This window comes from Dermacentor silvarum, chromosome 1, assembly GCF_013339745.2.
Source record: "Dermacentor silvarum isolate Dsil-2018 chromosome 1, BIME_Dsil_1.4, whole genome shotgun sequence".
Classification (NCBI taxonomy): Eukaryota; Metazoa; Arthropoda; class Arachnida; order Ixodida; family Ixodidae; genus Dermacentor; species Dermacentor silvarum.
In genome coordinates, this window is record NC_051154.1 from 43,329,594 (window position 1) to 43,354,908 (window position 25,315).

Here is a 25,315-nt window from a genome sequence, read left to right on the forward strand (position 1 = left end):
GCTTATGCCGAGGCCCAACGAACTTCTAGAGGGAGAAGCATTACATTTTGACCACCAGATTTATGATACCATTAGCAAGGGCTAGCAGAGCAAGGGCTAAGCAGAGCAGACAGCTTTTAATATTAAGTCCATCATTGCAGGTGATAAAACAGAAAACCCTGGGGGCCTACAAAGCATCATGACTGTATCAGTCATTCAATTTAAAATCTGTACACTAGGAATTTGCTGCGCTGTTTCCCAAAAGCAAGGAGTGAAACGGGTGAACTTGAAAGCAGCCTTCTGAACATCCCCAAGGTGAGAACAAGCTCTTTACAATAAAAGGCCAATTGAACAAAATGTCGCTTTGAAAAAATAGGTAGTAAATGAGAAGTACATGCTACTGAAGCAGCCTAGGCAAAGCTACAAGGCTGGCACTTGTCTAATTTTCTTATTAACAGCCTTTAGATAGCACATAAGCAGACGATGTGTGCCCCTGGTAGTTAGCAGATATGACGCAAGTCCCAGCATGTCACCTCACAAATTTTTCAGCGTGCTGTGGGTGTGCTGAAAAATCTTGCTGAGGCCATGCTGCGGAACTGTGTGTTCGGAGTAATGCAAAACTTCCGGTGAGCAGTAATGGTAGTGCTTTCTTCAGTTTCGGTATCAAAAACATCTACTTTTGCGAGCCTTTCATGACACATTCACTGGTAATTCAAACACAAAATTTTGCACTGAGGCTTCTTTATATCTGCACTCTCTGAAACTAGGCTCTTTACACAGCCCAAAATTTTGTTGCAATTGGCCTTTAAACTTAGCCATAGCCCCGCTGGTTCATTATCTCCAAGTGAAACGCAGACAGCACCACTGATTTTCACAATATTGCAGCTATTCTGGCATGCAGAACACCACACACACACACACACAAATGCACTGAAGCATTCATGTCCTTATCACACAGGTCCTCTGTATAACAAGCATAATTTATTTCACATGACTTGGAATTCCTAGGCATAGTACATACTCCTCACTCTTTTTAAACACACACTGCAGTTGTGATGAAACACTCGTGTGAAACAATACAAAACAATGGGCTCAAAAATGTGATGAACACGAGTTGTGCGACTTAGCAAAAACTCTGACTGTACAACAGGAGCTACGCTCCAATCCTGCACAGAGCTGTCAAGGGAACCCTTCACCGGACATCACAAAGGGTTCCAGCTGCTCCATTTGTGTTGTAAATGGCACAAAACCATGCCATGAATGATGTGATAAATATCCTAAATTGCATAAAATTTTGCCAGAAAAAAGTTTAAAAGTGGGAAAAGAGTAGGGGTACAGAGGCTTTCATATAAATAATACCATTTCGCTTCACACCTGCAAATATGATGCTTCGTTCTGACAAAGGAAAATTAGTGCAAATAACTTAAGATGACTGCCTGAGCTAACACAGTTCTGATGACACTGCCTCATATCATAATGCCAAGAGTACTGTTCACCAGTATTTTTTTTTTTTAATATTCCTGGTTAGAAACTTCTACCTGCTTGAGTATACAAAAGAGAACAGTGGGGGTATTCTGTAAGAGTCCACCTAGTGGACTGTCCACTTCGGCTGTCGCCATTGGCTCCCGCTTCAAGAGCGCGAAGTAGACTGGCTGGCACCTTCACGCTCGTGAAGTGGAAGCCAATGGCGACAGCCGAAGTGGACAGTCCACTAGGTGGACTCTTACAGAATACGCCCCCCCAGCACTGGACTTCGCAGGAATTTTAACAGGCAAACCAAAGGTTTCACTTTATTTTATTCACTCTCCCCCTCTAGATGCAACCACTCAAAAGATGAAAAACAGAAAATGCTCACATACAAACAATGTGGCCAGTTTCAAACAGTCTGTACACTTGCACACTGCATGTTAAAACCATGCTTGGCATGCCACTTGGTGCCCTCCACAGAAGGGATAAGAAATGTGTGAAAAAAAAAAAAAATCTGTACAACTATAGCAGTCCACCAGGAAACACTAATATCCCCGCAGCCCATTATAAATTTTTGTCTTGCTTTCCTCTTTAAGTATTTTCTTGATGGCTGCAAAAAAGAGAAAAAATATTATAAAAATGTGGTATAATCAGCTCAAATATGTGGCAGCACCAGTCACACACGTCTTTGGCTATACAATATTTATAGTGGAGACAAGAAGCGCATATTTGTTGCCCTTTAAATTTACAGCAAAAAGTAGTAGACATAAAACCTGCTTAGGGAGCAAGATTAGGGTCAAACTGGATTTTGCCAAGGCCTTGCAAGGCCTTCACCTCACAAAGTAGGAATGGCAAACGTGTTCTTTCTTTTTATTTCTTTTTGCTTTTCTCAGCTTTTTTTTTCCTGCACTGCACCTGTTGTCACTACGTGCTTAAATGAAGTGGAAGTACAGTGTAGACCGCTTATAACGTAAGTCGCCGGAGTTTCGAATATCTGCACTATAAGCGGTACTGCACTATAACCAAAACAACGATTTTCAAGCCCTGCACGTATGCAGAACATGTAAACCAAGCATGTAGACACGCTTTGTACTATCGCGCGCACATCGTGATTACAATTTCGCCATTGAGCTGGCGAAAACATAATCGCGATGTAGCCGGTGCTCATCAAGCTCGACAGCTTTGCACCGAGTCAAAAGGAAACAACTGTTTGCCGCAACCGCTGCGGAAAAAACCGTGAGCGCTATCGACGCGATTATAAACGGCGACAAATTTGCAGTGCTGAAGGCACGCGCCCGACGCACGCACCGAGTCTGAACGAATTAACTACCATTCGCTGCAACAATTGCAGTTGAAACCGCGGTCGCTATCTATGCGATCATCGATGGCGACTACGCAGTTTTTTTAGGCACGCGGCCGACGCGTGTACCGTGTAAAAACGAAACTACTGTTCCCCGCAACTGCTGCGGAGAAAACCGCGGCCGCTATCGACGCGATCGTGGATTACGACTATGCAGTTACGAAAGCACGTGGCGGCAAATGCAAGAATACAGGCTTTAAAAACACAAATAGGCTCGAAGCGTTCCGGCGTTGCTGTCATTCACGTACGATATTGTATTAATGGCTGTGGCGATGCGGACTCTGCCGCTTCGTTTCGGTTGGACGCTAGCACCGTTCTGGCTCTTTTGCGTCGCACATTTGCGGCGCTCCGAAAGTAGTCCGAATTAACCTATTTTCCGAATTAACGATGGTTGACTTAAAGAGGTTTTACTGTAGCTCCAAACTAAATTTGCGGAACACTGCTTAAATTGACAGCGTCGCTGGCGTGATATATCTGCACTTCACGACACGCATCGCGACGGGTGCACAGAAACTTAAGCCGCGTTCAGTGCAAAACGCACCGCTGATAACCAGCCGAGCACTAGGTTTCTCCGTCGCCTAGACAACCTACGCGCGTATTTTTTTCCGTTCGTTTGCTCCGCATCTCATGCTCCTCCTCTGCATCGCCCTCGTTGATCTCCTCTCCCATCGGTGGGTGCACCTTGTTGAGAAGCGTGCTCGCTGCCGTCCTTGCCGGTGAGATTTTCCCGCAGAAGCCGCATTATAACCGGTATTTCGTCTCACGCGGCTGCACTGTCAGCGATATGCGTATATATGGAGTTCTATGGGAAAATTAACGGGAGTCTGAAAAGACCGTACTATATCCGGTCCTGCACTATAAGTGGTTACGTTATAAGTGGTCTATACCGTATATGTGTTTGGTGTAACATGGCTTATAAAAGACAATGCTGATTTGACAATGGTCTATGGCTCTATGCCTACTCTTACAATCATTAAGAGCTTGCAAGCACTAGCTCTCAGTAAATTTGCTTGTTCATTCACTCTGCAACAAAACGCTGTTTTACATTAACCTTGACACTTATGAAAATACTGTACATAAATTAAATGAGAAGGATGTACATGATGCTAGTATACAAGCCCATTTGCGTGACATCCACTATGTTTCAATCAAAGCTCAACAAGTCTTCTAGCTCTACATTATGGCATTTGATACACCATGCAACAGGCCCATTTTCGAAAAAGCAGGGAATAACTGGAAGGCATACCTTCCTTGTCTTCAGTGCTAAGGTCACCCTTTGGAAAGTCCACATCAAAGGTGACATACAAGGTTCCTTTCTGGTTGTTGTTTTCATAGTTTGGCATGCCTTCATTCTTCTTGCGTAGCCTTGCTCCAGGCCATGTAATTTTCTCACGTGTGATTGGTACCTGCAGAGAAAAAAAAAAAAATATATATATATATATATGTATTTATCTATAATGCATACAGCACAATGATCTGAAGAATACAGCTTCACACAAAAATATGCGACAAACTTTGGTACCGAACTACACCTACTCGGAAGCAGCAAAGACCAATGCAATGTACAGATGGGCAGCAGGCTTACTTATAGCCATAAGTTGACCACTTTAAAACGAATTAGTCAATTTTCCTGACCTCATTGGAAAAGCACACGTGAAACCCGGCTCACCTGCGTGATGATTTGTGCAGGCAAGCCACATGTTCAGAGACATAACTGTACGCTCACATGCCTCCAATTTTAGACATACGAACCCAGATAAACAATTTACTACAATAAAATACAAGGTGTGACAAGTGAGTTCCCAAAATGGCCATAATGTTGCTCGGCAGTAATGAGTCAAAGGAACACCTATACATGACGATGTCTAGGTATGCTACAGTGTCCGTGTAGTTAAAATGCAGAACTGACGCACCACTCGTGATCGAGAAGAAAAAAAAAGATGTGCCGGGTTTGTACTCTGGCACTGGTGGAATCCAGACAGCATCAAATTCTGCACAGAGAGTGGCAAGAGTACTGATAAAGCTTTAGAGTTATAACAATTGTTTATAGTTTGGGTGGTTCAATGAAGGGCGAGATGATGCGCACGGTGACCCAAGGAGTTGGAAGCCAAAGATGAAAAAACAGTGTTGCACTTTGCTCTTGAAAAATTATCAACATTTGTTCTATGCAGAGCCAGCTTAGTTGCAGACAAAACTATTGGGGCACCTAAGCAACTCTTACGATGGGTAAATGCAAGAGCATTACTTGTCGCCAAGTGTGCCGCTGAGTTTAGTGTTGCCTCGCTGCAGCTCACCATGCTCGCTCTGCCTTTTACATTGTCGGGAACTTGGGAGGTGAACGTTGTTTCACTGCAGCAACTCGCTTTGCACATTTTGCTGTGTTGCGATGGTCTCGTACTTTGTTGGCATTGAATTGGCCACGCTTTGCTGTCTTGCCTGATGATGTAGACGCGAGCGATTCAACTTTGGATGACAAAGACTCCATGCCAGTAATAACCATGTTCCTTTATGCCAAGTTCCTTGGCATAAAGGAACAAGACTCGGCTGTACTCATTAGATTGCAGTGCAAGTCCTAGTAGTACCCGACAAATTACCTACATGGTCAAGGCTTCTGTGGCCCCAGAGCCCAAACATCCCCTGTCCAATATATTGGACAAGTTTTGCCAGACCACAGGAGGATATTTATGAAACAGGCAATGGAACACTCCTTAACAGGTAGAAGTGAGCACTGCATATGTCCTTTTTAAACTGAGGCTAAGTTAACCTATTCCAACAGTTCATGCAAGCCTCAATAGAACCTGATTCAGTTCTGACTGCACAACATTAAGCAGAAACTGATGTTTTTGTACAGCTCAATGAACTCTCTCTGGAATGTAACCGACAGCCTCAATTGCAATTAACATCTCGTAAAAGGGAGGAAATGCCATATAACTGTATACAACGCACATATCTCCCTAGAAACAATGTCGCACAATATAGGCACGAAGAAAATCTCCATAAACAACTGTTTTTATGATTAGTCATCGCCACTTTCACAGCTGCTGATCACAGTACACAGCACAGCTTTAAGGCCTCATGGCAAGGCAAAATACATGTTGAAGTCACAGACCAACTTTTAACTAGCACTTCTTGAATTTTTATATAAGCAATATATGCACAAATACAGTATTTTGGATAACAAGAACTCTCACTTGGTCATTAGCTGTAAAGCAGACAAAGGGTATGATGGTGAAATTACTGAATGTGTAATAAGGACTGCCCGACTGCTCTGAATTTGACATTACCAATGTTACAAATGCCCACTTATTGTTGCATGATTTCACTATGTCTGTTATAACAATAATAATAATAAAAAAAAAAAACTGTGCAAGGCTCACACATCGCAAGGAAAAAAACAACAAAAGAAATGCATTCAGTTTCATATGCATTGCATGTGCTTGTACATAAAGCTGGTGCTGTTATCAACACTACTAATTACACAAATGCGAAAAAAACATTCTGGTGTTTTACGTGCCAAAACCATGATATGATTATGAGGCATGCCCTAGTGGGGGACTCCAGATTAATTTTGGCCCCCTGGGGTTCTTTAATGTACACCCAATGCATGGTACACGGGAGTTTTTGTATTTCACTCTCATTGAAATGCAGCTGCCGTGATCGGGATTTGATCCCGCGACCATGTGCTCAGCAGCGCAACCGTGGCAGGCCACAAATGCAAAAGGGAACAGCAATGAGCGCTATGAAAATACATTGCTTTACCTTGTGACCATCCAGATGGGTTATTTCAGTTTCAAATCCCACCAGAGCATCAGTCAGTGAAATGGTTATGTTTGTGTAAAGGTCATCACCCCTCCTCTCAAAAACATGGTGCCTGTAACAGAGCAATGAAGCAAATGTAAGAACTAGAACTTCAAGGTGCTTGCTAACCCTAGCTCTCGTATTCTAGAATGTTCCTCTACTCAACCTCGGCTTGAGAAAGTGGATGGCAGCACTGCCCCTCAACAGAAGTGGCGACTGCATTTCAATGATGCACCACAGAAATTTGCGAGAAGTGTAATTCATTCAAGGGGGTGGCGCCGTGCTCAATTCGGCGGAGTGGAGGAACAGCTTCAAGTCAGGGATCGTTTCAGAATACAGGGCTAAGACGCATTACAGTTGGGAGTGCAAAGATGAAAGGAAAACAAAAATTCATGCAACTGGACACAATAAATATGGGCACAGACCAAACCCATATTAACAATTAGGCAATAAAACAGTGCAAACTTCTACTACAGTTAAACCTGCTTATAACGAACCTCCATATAACGAATTCCTGGTTATAACGAAGTTTTTCTATTCCCCGCCGATACTCCATAGAAGCACATGTATTTAAGACCTCTACGTAACGAAGTGGCAGCGGGAGACCCCCTCGAAATAACGAATTTTCCCCGCCGACAACCTAGAGATTTCGCCCCAAATTCTGTCATTTTTGCGCGAGCAGCAACCGGAAGCACCTTCTCCGCCGCGACGGAATGCGAAGCGAGTGCACGTGTGCATGCGTGCGTGCGTGTGCGAGGCGGCCCTGCATCCCTCGACCCGGCGATCTTGCCACCGCAGGTGTGACCTTTCCCACTCCCTTCATTCAAACCTGATCCAGCCGCTTGCTGCAGCTGGCCTAGCCCACCAATCCGGCACTCTCCTTTTCCTGTTGATGTTGCCGAAGAAAAAAAAAACCTTTTTTTTTTCCTAACGTGCTGGCAGTGCCACTCTTTGGTTACTGCGCAAGACTCTGCGCTTCACTTCACTAACCTGACACTAGGTGACACTATAGGGCCGTTGATAGTTCGACGTAACGCGAGCACGCTACGTCACGTCACGTTGGCGAAAAGAACCCCCTTTATAGTCGAGCGCACTGGCGCAGCCAACGTAAGCGATGGCTTCCGACGCGCCCGGCGCCGAATTGGCTCCTGACCCATTCGCGCCGATCCACAATGCCATTTCGCACGAACAAATACAGGCGCCCACGACGCTTCTACGGCTAGCCACCATACTTCTTCGCCGACGATCATGGGATCGTTCTGCACATGCTCTGAAGATAACAGCCGACGGCGCACGTGTCGGAGTATAGAGGAGATGGCGTTTCGGCTGGCGCAGCGCAACTGGATGTAGGGCGACTGGCCGCAAACGACGCTGGCCCACGCGCCGATAACGTCGGACTGTAAACGGGCCTTATACGACGCTACGACTGCCATCGGTAAGCGGTAAGAATCGACTAATTACGGTAAGTGTTTCTGTTTCGAATTTTCGGGCCGAACCTGCATATAACGAAATCCTCTTTATAACGAAGTTTTTCAGGGAATTTGTCAATTTCTTTATATCCAGGTTTAACTGTATACCAGCATTGAAAATAATGCAAAAATTGAGCATGCACAAAGCAAACAAGACAAAGACAGACTAAGGATGTCAGGCTCACCATGTTTTATGTTTGTAACTAGCCTAGTAATGCAGAGTGAAATAATGATGGACTTGTTATGTCAGTGATGTTAGATGGAAGTGAGTTCCATTCGGTTATGTATAATGTCGAAGGAAATTTGTGGTATATTTCTCAACCGCAGCAAAAATGGGAGCAACTTGGTGTAGATGACTAAGCCTAAAGTTTTAACCTAGAGTGCCAATAACTATTTGCTGCTGTGTTGAGGGAATGCCCCTGCATCAAAGCAAGACTAATACCGTTGTCACATGGGCAGATTTGACAGCCATCGAGTCAAAAGTCGACAGAGTTTCATGGAACTCTCTGAAAACCTCAAAGGCCCTTAAGTGCCGGTGTACGCCCTCTCGTAGCAGCATTTTTTAACCAACACGAAAAATAAAACATTTGCCACCAAACATTCTCTAAAAAATATTAGCATCGAGTTAATATATGTGCCAATAGCGCGACAAATTATTAATTCATTTTTTACAGTGTTTTTGTACAGCTTTGGTATGGCGACCTTCGCATCACTCCTTTGTAACTTTAAACTCTTGACTGTTGAAAACTGCTGTGTGGCAGCAACACAACTCCTTCGAGTTTGATGGAGTTTGGCAGTGTAACTCAGATATAATTTGCTTCTGATGCCAAACAATGCAAACTGGCTGATCCAAGTCAGGTGAAATATGCCCAGCTTGAAATGGCAGAATTTTTGCAGACTGTACATATGATAAACAATATTCCAAATGAAATAATTCCTGGATTATTTTGTATAAGCAGCAAATTACTCAATTTATCTTTAAAAAACAAAAACATAAAATATGGGACTGCTTTTAATAGCTAAGGGACAGCCATGTTTCTTCTGATAACTGTGTTTATAAAAGCACTTCATAATGCGCTAGTCCTTTACAATATATTAGCACCCTACTGCGATGCGTACAGACTGTTTATTCACCAACATTCTCCGACTGTTTCAGGTTTATCCATCACGGGAGCAACCTTGCTGCACATAGAAATAAATTTGCCTTTTCACTACAGTGCATAGCGTTCCAGTGCTTGTAATGATAGGCTCTAGTCATTCACGAAGCAGGCATGACGTGGCATTTCTCATTGCCACTGACCTTTCCACTGCTGCGTATAATCTACTAATGCTTGTAATGCCTGGTTCAAAGCAAAGCAGTGGAAGCGTGCTGAGCCAACAACCCAGAGGTCCGTGGATCAAAACCTGGCTCGAAAGTGAACAATAATGAGTTGGAACTTCAATGAGGTCAATGATTTTTTTTATAGATTCATTTTCCCTATACAGTAACTGCCCTATAACTGCAAACAAACATATGCAATCGGCCATGAGTGATCCGCATGTATCCCCTTCAGTCGCAAATTTATTCTGTCCGATTAAAATTGAGTTTAATCCCATTTCTTGTACTTTCCGAATCATGAAAACTGCAGAACTTCCGAACGAATTAGGAATTTTCAATTCTTGAGTGAAAGTTTTGTCAAGATTACAGAACGAGGACTCCATGCGAGAACTCCCTATAGGAACGTCAGATATGAGAATAACCATTTCATGTCTAGCACACTCGGAAAGCACCTATCCAGACATAAAATATACGCATGATGTAAAACATTGTGAAAACAATGAAAGAAGTGAACTCACTACATGAAGAATGATTTGCCTTATTCGGTGTCCCTGTGCTTTGCGTTGTCGATTAATTCACCCTCTCGCTGCTATCTGCTAGCCTCATGGTTACCTCAGATAGTAGAGCGACCACCCTGAAAAGGTGTTGGTCCTGGATTCGAATTCCGGACCAGCACAAATTTTGTCTCAACTGCAAAGCTTTCTCAGAAACCTAGAAGGGTTTCCTTTGTAGCTTCGTGTTATATTCGGGTGGATGACAACTTTCCCCTTTCATGAAGGCAAAGTGACACCGAAGGCAAATATCCAGCTTCCAACTCAACTTACTGAAGCATTTTATACTGATTATTCAAACTTGCAGCACAGGTCTGATCAGAAGTGTTTCGATATGTTTGAGACATTTTAAATGTAATTTTAATCAGTGCTTTTGATTTTGACGCACTATCTTCGAGTGCACAACTTGCACATACCGTATTTTCGCGCATATAACCTGCAACAAAAACACAAAATATTAAACAGTGAAGTCTGGCTGCGGGTTATAGGCGGGTTATATGCGAATTTCGTCTTGAAGTGTGCTTCAAGGTAGCGTGGGACGCAAATTTCGCCTTGAAGTGTGGATTGACGGCAGCGCACACTTTTTAAAATTATTATGTGTACTAGATATTTGACAATTCTGCCTCCTATTCAGTTTTTATTGCAGAGTTCAAATATGTCATTAGCTTTTGTGTACCTGCTATATTTGTTGAGTTACGTCCTACACAAAAGCAAAATATAGTAATCTTTGCATGCACTTTGTGTATTAAATTTTCACAAAAAGCATTGTGCTGTGGCTTATTTAGCTTGTAGACCGCAAAGTGCCGATATGTATCTAAACAGCATGTACCGTGCTGAACTATGGCTGGAATCATGCAAAAAAATTAGGACATTTTAACAATTTTTTCAAAATTCCATGAAATCCCACCTTCTACTTTCGCAACTACTGCTGAGAGATGTAGCAATATCAAGTAGATATCAGCATTGTACATATCTTGAAGAGTTTGTTGGCCAAATTCGTTAGTATGAGACAGTTATAAGTGCATAAGGTAAATATTTTCATGGGGTTATGCAAAAAATTATTATAAGTGTACAATTTTTTTTTTGTATAGTAGTTCTTTCTGGGGTTTTACGTGCCAAAACCAGTTCTGATTATGGGGCACGCCGTAGTGGAGGGCTCCGGATTAATTTTGACCACCTGGGGTTCTTTAACGTGCACTACAACGCAAGCACACGGGCGTTTTTGCATTTCACCTCCATCGAAATGAGGCCGCGGCGGCCGGGATTCGATCCTGCGACCCTGTGCTCAGCAGCGCAACGCCTTAGCTGACTGAGCCACCCCGGTGGGTTTGTATAGTTCCAATTGTACATGTTGTTTGGATAGATACTGGCACTTTGAAAACTACAAGGAGCTAAATAAGCTACAGCATGATACTTCTTGTGAAAATTTATACACAGGAAAGTGCCCGCAAAGGTCACTATATTTTGCCATTGTGTAGGACATAATTCACGAAATATAGTAGCTCGACAAAAACAAATTAGATATTCGAACTCTGCTTGAAGAACTTTATAACTGGATCAATTTTTTAAACCTTTAGTACAAATAATAATAGCAAGAAAACTTTGTTCGAGAAACATTGCCCCTTAAGGCCAGGTTCACCGCCATTTAGTTTCGTTATCTCCTAAAGAATCCCACCCTCTACCCACCCTTGCGTGTTGAAGCTCCCCTCTCCCTTCCATGGTCACCCGTTTTCCTCATCTTTACAAGATCGACATTTTGCGTTTAATAGTTACGTGGCACCGGCAAACTAGAACTCAGATCACGATGACCTGTGCTCAATGGCCATCCTACCGCAGCAAAAGCCGTTGATAAAAATTTTACACAATGAAGCAAATCGCTATTTGAGCTTGCTGATTACCTATTATGTGATCATACCTATGTCACCGGTGCCTGCGGTGCTGGATCAGTCTGCGCAAAGCGCTTCGCAATACGGCTCAGTCGCGTTTGCTCCGTCGCCGCTGCTTATGTGAAGGCTGCTCTGTCCACGCTGTCATCCTTTGTCACACGAATGCTAGCTGCAAAGTGACCCTAATCACGTAGCATGTCACGTGACTGATTTGTCCATGATCACGTCCGCTGTGCGAATCCAGCATTATCAGCATCGCCGAAAAAGTGGGGGCAAGGAGCTGCTTTCCGAAGATACAACATGGACGAGTCGTGCATCCGCGAATGGAGACTTAATGCAAGGATTTTAGCACCGTTGTATGCAGTTATTTCCACGGGTTATACGCGCAAATTTTTCTTTCTTTCCGGGCTGTTGTAATTAGGAGCGCAGGTTAAATGCGGAAAAAATAAGGTAGTGCCTGAAAGGAACATAGTTCGTTACTACCATCAATACTGCTATGTCAGCACACTAGGCCATGACAACAGAGTAAAAGAATGGGGATCAGTGCTGGGGTTAGGAAGGAAGTAGAAAACATTGTAACAGCCTGTTGATCAAGTGCCTTCATTTGAATCTGTTTCCAGCTGCTTCTGTTTAACCAATCCCCTCTAAGATGCTTGGTTGTCATCTTTGAATTCTTATGCCAAGCCCAAAGCATCTCTGTGCATCAACACTCCCATTCACCGATCTAGTTGCCACCTGCGAAGTGCGTGCGATTGTATACAGGGTTTCAGAAAATGCGTTAGAATTCTTAAATATAGATAGGCAATATGCAATAATTGTTGGACAAGCATCCTTATCACCGTTGGACAAGCATATTTATCAAGTTGCTATGTTGCCCGCTTCATGCTAGCTCAACAGTGAGACGTGAACATTATGATCACTCAAGGATGTCTACTAAGGACGTAACAGTTGCGCTCATTGACAGTTCAGTTTGGGTTAGGTTATCATGCCGCTATTGCTGCCGCTCGGCCCAGTAACAGATGAACAGCTTGCTTTCCCACAAAACCTATTTGATGGTGCTGCTATCTCTTGTGTGTGGGTCTGTAGCTACATGGTATTTTTCCTATATAGTATAATATTCTTTTTCCCCCACTTTCTGGAATGTAAATTATGTTCAGACTGATTTTCTAAAGTAAACAAATATCAACATTACATAAGTGAATAATCTTACGGCATAGTTCGAATTCGCAACTTGAGGTCCCCAGGCTCGCCATCAATATGAGGTTCACCTGCATAGGAAAAGATAAGTTAGGAATGAGCTACTGACTTCAGTTCAATAGCACCTTTAAAAAAATATTTATAAACTATCAAGGTGCAAAATCAAACATATTAAAAGCACACTTAATGACAAAGAAAAAGAAGGTAAATAACTAACATATGGCTCATGCCAGGTCAATGTTATGAATCATTGCAACTACTGTATTGTCCCTGTCATTGCAGACCCTCTTTTTTCCTTCACACACATTTCAATTTCACACACATTTCAACGCTTCAATTAAAAACAGTTAATTTCCTGTATGAAGGCTCAGCTTCATTATCTGCTGGCTTCATTTGGTGGTTACTATAAATCAAGCCCTTCGGCTCCTGATTATTCTTCCTCATTACACACACACACACACACACACACACTAAGAGGAAATGAAAACGTTTTTATAAAGTAAAATAATAAATCACCTATCCTAATAAGACCCTCCAGACTTCATGCATTTATTATTTGTGTTAGGAGCCAAAGCACATACTTACTCTAATATAAGCTGATAACCAAACCAAAAGGTCGCGAAAATGAGTTTTCTGGAAATTAAGATGACCACAAGCAAAGCACTGCATGTTCTTCAGTAACTCTTGATGTTTTAGATGGCGCTTGCCACATCAAATGTGCACTCTTGTGACTCAAGCTCACTTATCATCTAGATTGACATCGGGTGATTGCCTGTCACTTTTTTTCTTGCACAATGTGCTGTCTTTCGTTCTATTAATTCTCAAATGCACCACATTTGACGAGAAAATAGTTATGTTGCAAACTTTAACCTTCGTTGTATCTAAGCAAAGAGATACAACCTTAGACTACGGTGCTCGTAGTCATCTTAATTTTGCAACCCATAACATGGTTAGCATCAACTGCAATTTGACGTTTGAGGAGACCCCTCTGCGCTTCTTTATCAATACCAAGCATTGTGCTGAGAGATACTAAAGGCCTATAAGTCATCTGCTTCTCAAGACGTGTGCATTTCCTTGAACCCTTCACTACATCTATTCCAGTCATGTGGAACTTCTGCAGCACCATTGCTGGAAAGGTGCTGGAAAGTGCAAATTGCTAATGCTGCTGTTGGAGTGTTGGCAAAAAAAGAAAGCCAAAGAGAAGCTTTGAGCAGTAATTGGTTCACATATGCCTTGCTTCTACATGTGAACGAGAAGGGGAATCGAAGCGCCCAATGTTTGTCAGTCACAAACAAATGAAGCCAACAGATAATGAAGCCAAGGAAAACAAAGAGGAAATTATTTAAAGTTCTAATTGAAGTGCAGAAATGACAAGCTAAAGGGAAATGAAAGTGGACAAAAAAAAAAAAAAACCTGTCGCTGATGGGAGCTCCACCCATAACCTCCGCATTATGAGTGTGTTGCACTACCAATGGTGCTACAGCGGTGAATATTCCCATGTCCACATTGTTGGGTATTTATGTATATGCACAATTTCTACATAAGCATTTCCATTTGTTACTAACCTTCTGCCACAAAGACTTGCTCTTGGCCATCCCTCATGCCTGCCTCAACTTCCACCTCCAAAAGTTTCTCTTCGTTCACCAACCTGAAAAAGAACGGCACACATAATAGCATTAAGAAGAGACATGGCGACTAACCCTTTCGGTGCTTAAAGGGACACTAAAGAAAAGCCGGAAGTTGAGCTTTAATGGTAGATTATCCTTTCATGATCACAGTCATATCCTTCTTACTGCTAACAGAGGTTTAATAAGCGAGAAAATAGCGAAAAACTGAAGGATAGGTGCTGACGCCCCTTCGTATTTCCCGCACTACACATTCGTGACGTCGGAGATCATAAACGCAGCCCGGTCGCGATTGGTCGAGAGCGATTTATCACAGTTAATAAAACGCAAAATGAAATACGCCTTAAACGTACATAAACAGCACTTGCCAACTTTTAAAACCGTCTCAGGTGAGGAAATACAAGTTTAACGCAAAATTAAATAAATAAAAATAAAAAAATGGCATGGCGCTACATGCAGTCGTGATAGTTTCGTTTTTGCTCTATGCATCATCACACGCGCCTGTTCCGCTTTACAGTGTTGCAGTGGCTCGAAAAAACGTTGACTTTGCGGGAAACAGCCAGAAAATGCCTCGTGTGTGTAGTGTTGAGGGCTGTATAAACAGCCCAAGGCGCTTGCTCAGGGGCAGCGGCAGTCTTGACCTGACTGTCCTTTCATGTGGTGCCGCGCGATGAGCCCCGGCGTTCGCAATGGCTCAGTGCTCTGCCGATGATAAAATGACAAAAGAGCCAGGGAAACCGATGGTGTGCTCTCTGCATTTTTCGCCCTCGGATTATGTATACAATCCTGCTCTCGGAAAGTCTCTTGGCGTTCCCCAGAGACCAGTCCTTTCTCGAGCAGCTATTCCCCTCAATGTCGCCTTCATCATATCCCTTACTGGTGCCCGTGCAGCAGTGAACTGGTGGCTCGGTGAGTGCTGAATGTCATTAAAAAAAGCCACGTAAAAGCTACACCGAGTATGCGCGTAACTTCCTATGCTTGTTCTGTCGGGAAGATCGTTGCCTGGCGAACCAGACGCCTTGCCTTCCGTCGGCGCAGCAGGCGGCTCACCGCCATCGTACGCGGAAACACTTGCCGCTTAAGCACGGAGAATCATTTCGCGCTCCGTTTCACTGAAGTCGCTGAAATGCACTCCTGCTTCCCAGGCGAGCTCTTCGTTGCAGGGTTCAGCATCAGCCACGGTATCCATCGCGGCCACAGAACACCTAAGCAAAAGTTGCAGCGAACGCAAACACAGTGGCCATGCAGCCTATGATGGAGCCAGCGCCTCGACCGTTTACGCAAGCGGTGACATATAATGGCGCCCTGATTCGCTGAGAGCAATGAAATACGTGCCGACACTGCTTCAGCGCCGAATCTGGGGTGAGAGAAATTGACGAAGAGATATTTGGTCTTTGTTTACGAATTTCTCCACTAATAACTCATATTTTTGCACCCAACAAAAACTGCATGCATTCCTGAAGGTCCCTCTTTTATTCCAGCTCAACTTCCTGTTTCTCTTTAGTGTCCCTTTAATTTTCCCAATCAGAGAGATATCATTCAGCTGTACCATAATAATTCATAATTTTCAAATGTAAACTGTTAGCCTATATCTAAAACAAACATGGGCCCTTTCTTCTTCTTTTTTCGTTTCCCAGGAGGATACTGTGTTGCGACGTCATGACACAGTATGTGGCCACGTGGGAGCACAACGCTGCAACTTTTTGACACTCACTCTGGCTTGCTCGGTCGTCCACTAGGCTGCTACATCAGCGCTCACAAAGCGAAGACTTAGCAAGCCGGACCAAGCTGTCAAAACATTGCAACGTCCTGCTCCCAAATACTGTATTGTGATAGTACGACACAGTATCCTTCTGGAAGCTAAATCAAGAATGGCTGTAGAAAAGCAATTATACTAAATAATTGTAGTATAATAAGGCGCTCTGAGGTCTGTCACTGTTTTTTCCTAAGTTTAGAGCTCTAGGACCTTCACTTAGCAAGAAAAAATTAAGTCGAAAATAGCATGTCAATACCACTTTAATAACATCACTTGCTCTTCATATGGGCTTTTCAAAAAAGCAAGGAAGAAATTCTGTAAAGCACCGCGGTTTCTCTCAAAGGGTGAATGAAGCATAACAGCGATAAGTATTGAACCAAGTATTAGAATATTACACGAAGTAAGGCTGCTTTCTTTATGGGCACTTTTGCAGCGGCATGCCAGGCACAATGCGCATCGACTTCCCATTTCCTAACTACAGGGCCTTGTCGGCATTTTTGCTTTGCCTTATGTTCCTGCACTGCCATGTCCTGGTGCCTCCGGCAGTAAGCTGCACTGTTCATCACACACACAGCCCGACATCAAGTGCTCGCTGGGATGTTGCATTACTCAATGTACAAAGACCCAGTAACTGCAAACAGACTATGGGTAGCAGGCAATGAGACGAGAAGGGGAGAGAGGGCTCACTGCATGTTGAGAACCACAATTTGTTTTCTTTCACTGCACGAAGCCAGGACATGACGCAAATCCTGTAAGTGCTGCTGGAGTGTCTGTATAATTGCTATCACAATAAAATTAAAAGTTATCTGCCCTATTGTTCTGGTTGTCTTATATTGAAATTCAGCTTTCACACTATGCGATTGTCCACCTTCCCAGTTTAAAATTGCTAACTATAACATAAACATACAAACTTACTTGACATTGGGGCATTCATCACAGACTGTCTGCTGCATCATTTGGAAGCGTCCGGGGCCCAGCTGTCGTGTAACCATCTCCTGGCGACAGTTGCAACGGCGAGTGCCTTTGGCTGGTTTTGCCACCGGCTTGTTGCGGACAACCTCCACAAAATTTCCTTGATACAGCTCTTCCAAAGTGACCCAAAGGTCCATAACCACATCAGCACCACGTGGGATCTCCCGTTGCTCATTCCGATGTCCATCACCAAAGAAGCCAAAATCTCCAAAGAAACTGCCCAAAGGAAGTGAAACAACGATAAAGTGAGAGGAAAGCACAGCAAGAAGCAACCAAAACTACAGTTCTGAAAAAGCAAAATTGATACACTAGGCACCAAGAGCATACTGTTAGAAAATTTCCTTACAGTATATTCATTGCTGCTGCAGAAAGCACAAGTAGACAAATGACTTTGAACTAACTGCCAAAATTTGGAGTGTCATATGTTAGGTACACCACAAACAAGTTACACAAAACCACAAATACACCAATTCTGTATATACTACTGGCAACATGTATCAAAAGCATAATAATAACTGCTAAGACCGGGTATCAAAGTCAAGTTTTCTTTAATAGTCTTGACATGATCACAAGAAAACAAGAAATAATATGTGAAAGTATGCTTACATACTGCTCATCATTCTAAGCACATAAAAAAATTTGAAGCATTCAATTGGAGTAGTGCTAAGAATAGCAATCATATGCTCATAGTGGCACAAAACGTTGAGGTTGAGAAAGCATTGTCTTGGAGCTCTAACATTACTTATTTTCGCTAGAACACCATCTCCAACATAGCATCCAAGGCTGTCACACCCAAGAGAACTCGCACAATGCTAATTTCCTGGATTGCAACAACTCAAAACTGCTATGTGTATTTAACTACAAATAACGGTAATCAAACATTATAAACATATTTGTAACCTACAAAGAACGGTAATCAAACATTATAAACATATTTGTAACCTACAAAGAACGGTAATCAAACATTATAAACATATTTTGTAACCAGCAGAAGAAGCAATTTTTTGCTGCTTACAAACTGTAGAAAGTTCATTTACGAAAAGATACGAAAAAAAGAGATGTCACCTTGCAAACGGATCACTTCCACCAAATGAATCATGCTTCAATCCCTCTTCGCCATGCCGGTCGTACGTTTTTCGCTTTTCTTCGTCTGAGAGTACTTCATACGCTGCTCCCAAATCTTGGAACTTTTCTTGTGCATGGGGATCATCCTTGTTCTTGTCAGGATGCAACTCTCTGGCAAGCTTTCTGTATGCTTTCTTGATTTGGTTTGTATTAGCGTTACGTGACACACCCAAAATACTGTAAAAGTCCCTCCTGAAACGAAAGATGGATGTGTTAACGTCTACCAATACCTATCAAAAGAGATAAGCTTTTAAAGCAGCGCTTGCGTGCCACTTCGTTATGTCCGCGTTCTCCGCGCTGTTTCTTGGCAAACCTATAGCAGGACCAGTACACGCAAACATTGCCAACGCACCTTCCTAAGCAAGCTGTAGTAAAATTCGAGCATAACTTTCCATAACACCCTCCGTGTAGACAACGTAAAACAAGGCTGCTGCAACGGATTTGCTACTAACGCGTGTACGATACACCAACAAAACACCATCCTATCGTCTTCAGTAACATACTATCTAAAACAACAGCAGCATATTCAAGAACTGATAAAAGCCACCGAGTCGGCTGCAAATGTTGACGTGGTGTGAAGCCAGAAGCAAAGTGTAGTGGGAGGTTTGAGCGACCAGATCAAGCCGATATCGCAAGGAAATGGTAATCACGTAGCCGAGGGGCGCACAAAATATTACTGCGGAATGTGCAGTTGCTTCGGTACATGCACTAATTTTTGAGAACAATATATGATCTGACAGCAAACCATCGCTAGGGGCGAGAACAAGCCGACCATCTCATTCATTCCAATAAGTTACAGTACGAACTCAAACAGACGAATCAGCGAACGCACTGAGGGCACTACCATGAATTAAGCTTAATCGACGCAGAACACTGGGTTTTGAACGCTTACCCGGCTAAACTTTGAGCAATTAGAAGCAAGAGAACGCAGCAAGTCAGCAACCCGAGCACCGGTGACGCCATTGTTGTGATATACACGTGTATCAAAGTGAATGCTGGGTAAGAATAGAGAGTGGCGTCACCTCAAGAGCGTTCTGCTGGTAGTTTTTGATTGGCTACCGTAGAAACGAAACCGAAAATCGAAAGACGGCGCTTTCGCTTTTGCAATGGAAGATGGTGATGGCAGAGCGACGAAGACGTGAATGAAGTAAAATATATGCACATCATTTCAGGTTTCTATTTCGATGGAAACAAATCTCAAGCAAACTCGCTGAATATAAAGCAGTTACTGTTTCGTCCTAGAATGCGTTTTATTTAATTCCGTCGGCTTTCCGCACGCAGATCGATTGGGGAAAGGTACTAGAATAATAAGTCACGGTGCGCACTCTCGATATTGAACGTTGCAAACGTGGTAATTACGTGAAATAAGAGGGGAAATGCTTTGCGGAGAAGTGCACTGGCGCTCTAGTTACTTTTGTGCTTCAATGCATAAAACGACGTTTTGTTAAGAAAGTAACTGGAACGCCAATGCATTTCTCCGCAAAGTTCGGGAATTAATATCTCGAAACTGGTGTCATTCTGAGGATTCGTTCCAAGGCTACAATTTGTAAATTGCAATATGGGCCGCAAGGTAGTTAGTTAAGAACTTAATTAGCACATTTTGTGTTAATTAGTCGATTATGCATTTCAATTTTTCGTGCAAGTAATGCCCGCCTCTTCGAGTAGACCAGCTCATGAACTAGAATTGTGCTATCTGCCACAGGCAAGCTTTAAAAATCTTTGAAAGTGTTCGCTGAAACATCCGGTATAAGAGGTAGCTAAGAGGTATGTATCAGAGGTAGCTAATTAAAAAGATTCAATGAGTAACTTTTTACTTATTCAAGATATCCGTCATTAAAATGTGCTAAGATATACTGGCCCTAGCTCCAATTAGTTTTCCAAAAATGCCCCTTGAGCGGTTTGAGACAAACTTAGCTGGAACTCCAATGCATTTTTTAGCAGATTATGGGGACGAAATCGAATATATCAAAAGTGGAGCTAGAGTGTTAATATTTCTACTAAGCAATAATGATTTCACTGCTGTTCGGCTTCAGTGTTTGCAATTACGAGTTCCCTGAAGGGAATAATTAAAATAATTCATTAGCTAATATCTTTAATTAGATACTTGGACATTGCGATGTGGCGTGCAAGTAATCTCCGTCTCTTTAGGTAATCCACTTGAACAGGCCGAGTAGTGTTATATGCTCAATGCGATTTTTTTAAAAATCCACTGAAAAAAAAAAAAAGGCATCCGGTTTATATACAGTAGAACTTCAGGTCCATTCGATTTACTTTGCACTTTTTGAACTAGTTCCCGCCAATCCTTCAGTCCTTGCTCGTGCATGCGGAACCAGCACGCACCTGCTGCACGAACGCTGCACTACCTTCAGGGCCGGATTAACAGTGCTGAGGGCTTGGTTAAAAAAAAAGCCCCCCCCCCCCCTCTCCCTCCCGCCTTACCTTCTCGTCATTCTTGAGAATTGACGCTTTTTAGAATTCGCTACAAAGAACACACGCCGTATTTACTCGAAGAATCTCTGCAGGCCTAGGGTGTATGAACATCGCCCATGGGCATCTCTCACGAAACACACAAGCAGCTATTTGATGTCTAAAAAATGTCTTGAACGGATAATTCAAAAGTCTAATAGCTGTCCTGGTCAAGACATTTTCTAGCCGTGGACGTCTACAGGTACTTCAGTAAGCCCTGCTAACGTTACGCTAAAAGTTGGCTAATAGACATCTCGACAAGAACAACTTCAAGAATTGTATTAGACGTTCCCAGAATTCTGTAATAATGACTTTGGAAACATTATGCAGGCTTTTATAAAACATCTTGACAAGAACAAGTTAAGGATTTTATTAGACGTTCCCAGAATTCTGTTGTAAATTATAACAGAATTCTGGGGACGTCTAACAAAATTCTTTAGCTATAAAAGCCTGCATATTGTTTCCGAAGTCATAACGTATAATGGCTTCAGAAACAATATGCAGGCTTTTATAACTGTCTTTAAAGTAGCATTTATAGATTCATTCTACAGTGCCGTGGTAAGCAAAATTATTGGCCACTTCTTCCGCATACCATGCATCCGTATGCTAGCTACATAGTACACATGTTACTATATATAACTGAAAATTAAATTGAAGCATTACATTATATTATTTATAATAACTTGCATAAAATTGTTTAACATATATCAAATGTGCAATACACATCCAAAGCAAATGAGCATAACAACATGCAGAAAAAAATTACCTGACCTTGTGAGAACGCGGCTTTATTGACTAATAAATTAAAGGACATGCAGAATTATTTTACAATTTTTTTTAATACAGTAGAAAAGGTGACCACAGAAAATAAGACGTAGCTGCAGTAACCACAGCAATCCAGGTCCCTTCCCTCTTGGATACCACTGGCTGCCCACAGAAGTTCGCTCTGTAATACAACAGTGAAGAAAAAAGTGAGTAAGCCACACTTGATTTACAATAAAGAAGTGCGATTCGGTATTTCAAATAGCAACATATGTGCCATTGTTTTACCTCGGTCACATTTACTTTATAGTTAAGCAGTACTTTCTCTCAAAATCTTATGCTGTACGATGACGTTCAGAATTATGTTGCAGATATGATATGAAAAAGCTAATGTAGAGTGAAATTCAACTGGCAACTGGTTTGATCCACACACGACTTGCAGTAGGGCATTAGCAGTTAGATGGTTTGCGAACAAATCTCTTACAAGAGTCTGCTACTTTTATTTAAGTAGTGGTGTTGGTGAGTTGTAGCAACAGGTGGGCTTAGCCTGACTATCAAGGCCGGCCTCTGCTCCTTCCGAGTGTCTCTTACAATATCCCTGCGTTATTGTACCACATGTCAATAAAACCATTCTCTTCCTAAAGGGACCCAAAGCACTTAACTAATCATAGAATGGCCTCACTATATTAAAGGACGTCGTCTCACGAATCTCATGCCGCAAAAAGTTTTCCACTCCTCCAACTATAGGTGAAGTTACCACACCAATGCAAGACTATTTTCCTGCCTGCTAGCGTGCTGGAAGCTACACAGAGGAGAATTAAGCCAAGAGAGCAAAGCCCCGATATATACTACGCAATGCAGCACGCTGCTGCCATCTTAAAGGCCACACAGAGCTAGAATTTCTGTAATCATTCAACCAATATTATGTGAAACTCCGGCTTTACCTCCCAGATCACAAAAGAAAGTTCTGCTACATACCGTGCATGCAAATATATTCGAGTCTAAACTTCGCGCCAGCACGGGCCCGCCAAAACAAAAGTGGCGTGCAAGTTGTAGCAGGTAAACGTATACGTACCGTAAGGAACTGCACCGTATCTGCAGGCGCTGGTCAAGGCTTGAACGTGAGCAAAAGACTTGGGAAGAGAAGCATGAGCACTGGCGAGCGAACGCACGGCCCTTTGAATCGCTCGCGGAAACTTCAGCGCGCCCCCCTGGTGTGGTCCAAGACACGTGGTCTAAGAGCAGATAGCAGTTCGCTCAAACGGAGCGCACGTTTGCGACTGCGCGTGGCCAGATATGTTGATGACGATAGCTGGTATCGCAATTCCGGCTTCTTCACCGCTTGTTCACGCAAAGGGAAAGGAAGACACGGCTCTGATAAGGATGCTGAACGGACGCGCACGTGTGCGCCCGGCCATTTTCTTTTTCTTTTTTCTAAACTTTGACTGTCGTGACAGACTCATCGAGTGAAAAAATCGGAAAGGAATCAAATAACCCCGCAGGCTTTTTCCGCTTGTTCACCCAAAGGGGGAAAGCAGCGAAAGGCTATATATGATGCGACGTTAACGGATTGCATATAGCTTGTTAAAGTCGCACGGAATGTAACGCTGCGCGTTGGGCACGCGCATTTTAAATCTTTTTCACTTTCACGCGCACGCCCAAGCATATCGCACATTTTCCGACAAAAGCATCTAAAAAGGTTCTTGAGTTATACGCTCTCAAGGCCTTCACCAAAGTATACTCCGGTGACGCCAGAAGTGGGCTGTTACCACAGCTGAAACACAATAGCATATTTGATTAACCGTACTTCCTGCTACATAATGTTTCCAACCAGGCGCGGATCCAGGGGGGATGTCCGGATGTCCTGACCCCCCCCCCCCCCCCCTCAGATTTCTGCATCGCCCCCGCGCTGACAGGGGGATGGCCCTGTCGCAAAAAATATGGCCACCAGCATTCTTCAAAATTATTTTTCGCGAGTACCAGTGGTAACAGCCATGTAAAAGTAAAGCTAGCTCGCTCACAAGCTTAGTTGTATTCCGTAGGGGTGTGGTGTCGCGAGATTGCCGTAGTTATTTTTTCTCATGCACACCTTGGACCTCCTGGCGCCGGCCGTGCCTTACTCGTACCGTCGGTGGCGTCGAATGAACGAGCGGACGTCCCTTTTGCCAAGCATGCCGATGTCCGCGCGAGCGCCTTCGCGCCTGATCAACTTAGTTCCCCATTGGGGTGTCAACGGTTGCCTCATTGGCTGTCATCGGTTCCGCGACCAACCTGCTTAATGAAAGATCTCTCTCGCTGAAGTGTTCATATATAAATAATAACAACTAACAGCTAAACTAAGGACTACGCATAAGCGATTTTTTAAAAACTGTAGCACCAATTGTGATCACAGTTACACGTTGACAATATCCAGTACGAGCACAATACCGTTCGTATGCTACAAGTTTTTCATTGTAATTTCGCAGCTGTATTGTCATACATTAAGCATAGGAGGCTCAAAGCCGCCAGATCCGTTTATCTGAGTGGCCGTGCTCGCGGAGCGGGGCGAAACCTCGAGCAGCGGCTGCGAAATGGGGGAGCATGACGTCAGCGGCCAACGCCAGCGCGCGGGCATAGAGAAAGGAATTGCGCGGGCTTAGGATGGCGTCGCGTGGTTAGAGAAACGGGAGCAGATGCGCGCCTTGTGTAAAAGGATGACGTCGCGTGGGAAACAAAATATCAAGACGCTAGCTGGCTCGCACTCACGGCTACTACGCCACATCGTTCTTCCTGTAGGTGCCGTCGTGAGTCTTCATACGCGGTGATTCGCATATCGTAAACAACCAGCGTAGTGGTTGCCGCGTTGGAGCGGAGCGTTGCTCCAAAGCAAACGAAGGTGTCTCAGCCGAACACAAGGAATCTTCTTAAGGAAATCAAGGTGTCCCAACAGAACTCCAAAGATGGACCCGTGCTTACACGTTTATAACGAACCTGCGACAGATCATCCCAAATTTTATTTTAAGAAACAATACAGGCTAGATATACCGGGTGTTCAAAATTAAGCTTTATGGTTTTCTTAAAATGAGGCGCTGGGAGGCACGTGAAAACCACCTGCGCAAATAAGTTATGTGGCCAGGGGGACACAAAGTGAGATGATAATTATCGCTAGTCAGCAGCCGAATTGACTAAAATTGAATAATTAACATTTTATTGACTGCAGTAAGTGTGTATGTTCGTATTCAAAAGTTAGAGGCAGTCGTGTTTCTACACAGTTTCACTTCGAAGAATCCTTCTTTACTCGCGGACAACTTTCTGTGGCAATGAAGGGAAAGCTACGGAGGCAAAGCGCTCACAAGTGAGGGTGCTTCTGAAAAGAGTCCCGCGTTTTAATCCACGTTGGTTTATGTTGGCGAAGAGTAAACATAAACAGCTTATTAGTAACAGTTAAATAAGACAGAACACACCACTGAGTGTAAAAGTTTACTCATTTTGCGGCTTTTCCCTTCCGCGTCTGGGCAAACGCGAAATCGTCGCACGTGGAAGTTGCGTCGATTCAGCGTCTGTTCCGAGCAACCAAAAGCACTGTCAAAGGCTGCCGGACTACT

General features: G+C 43.3%; 1 protein-coding gene across 1 annotated transcript; it reads right to left on the bottom strand.

Moving 5' to 3' along the window:
• Positions 1-941: 941 nt before the first annotated feature.
• Positions 942-19,539, bottom strand: LOC119461810 (dnaJ homolog shv-like). The gene is made up of 8 exons (XM_037723189.2): positions 19,396-19,539; positions 18,444-18,695; positions 17,322-17,594; positions 14,591-14,673; positions 13,039-13,096; positions 6,566-6,677; positions 4,053-4,212; positions 942-2,056 (listed from the first exon to the last, which is right to left on the bottom strand). The coding sequence occupies exons 1-8, from the start codon at positions 19,464-19,466 to the stop codon at positions 1,992-1,994; spliced, it is 1,074 nt and encodes a 357-aa protein (XP_037579117.1). The 5' UTR covers positions 19,467-19,539; the 3' UTR covers positions 942-1,991.
• Between the last annotated feature and the right edge of the window lie 5,776 nt (positions 19,540-25,315).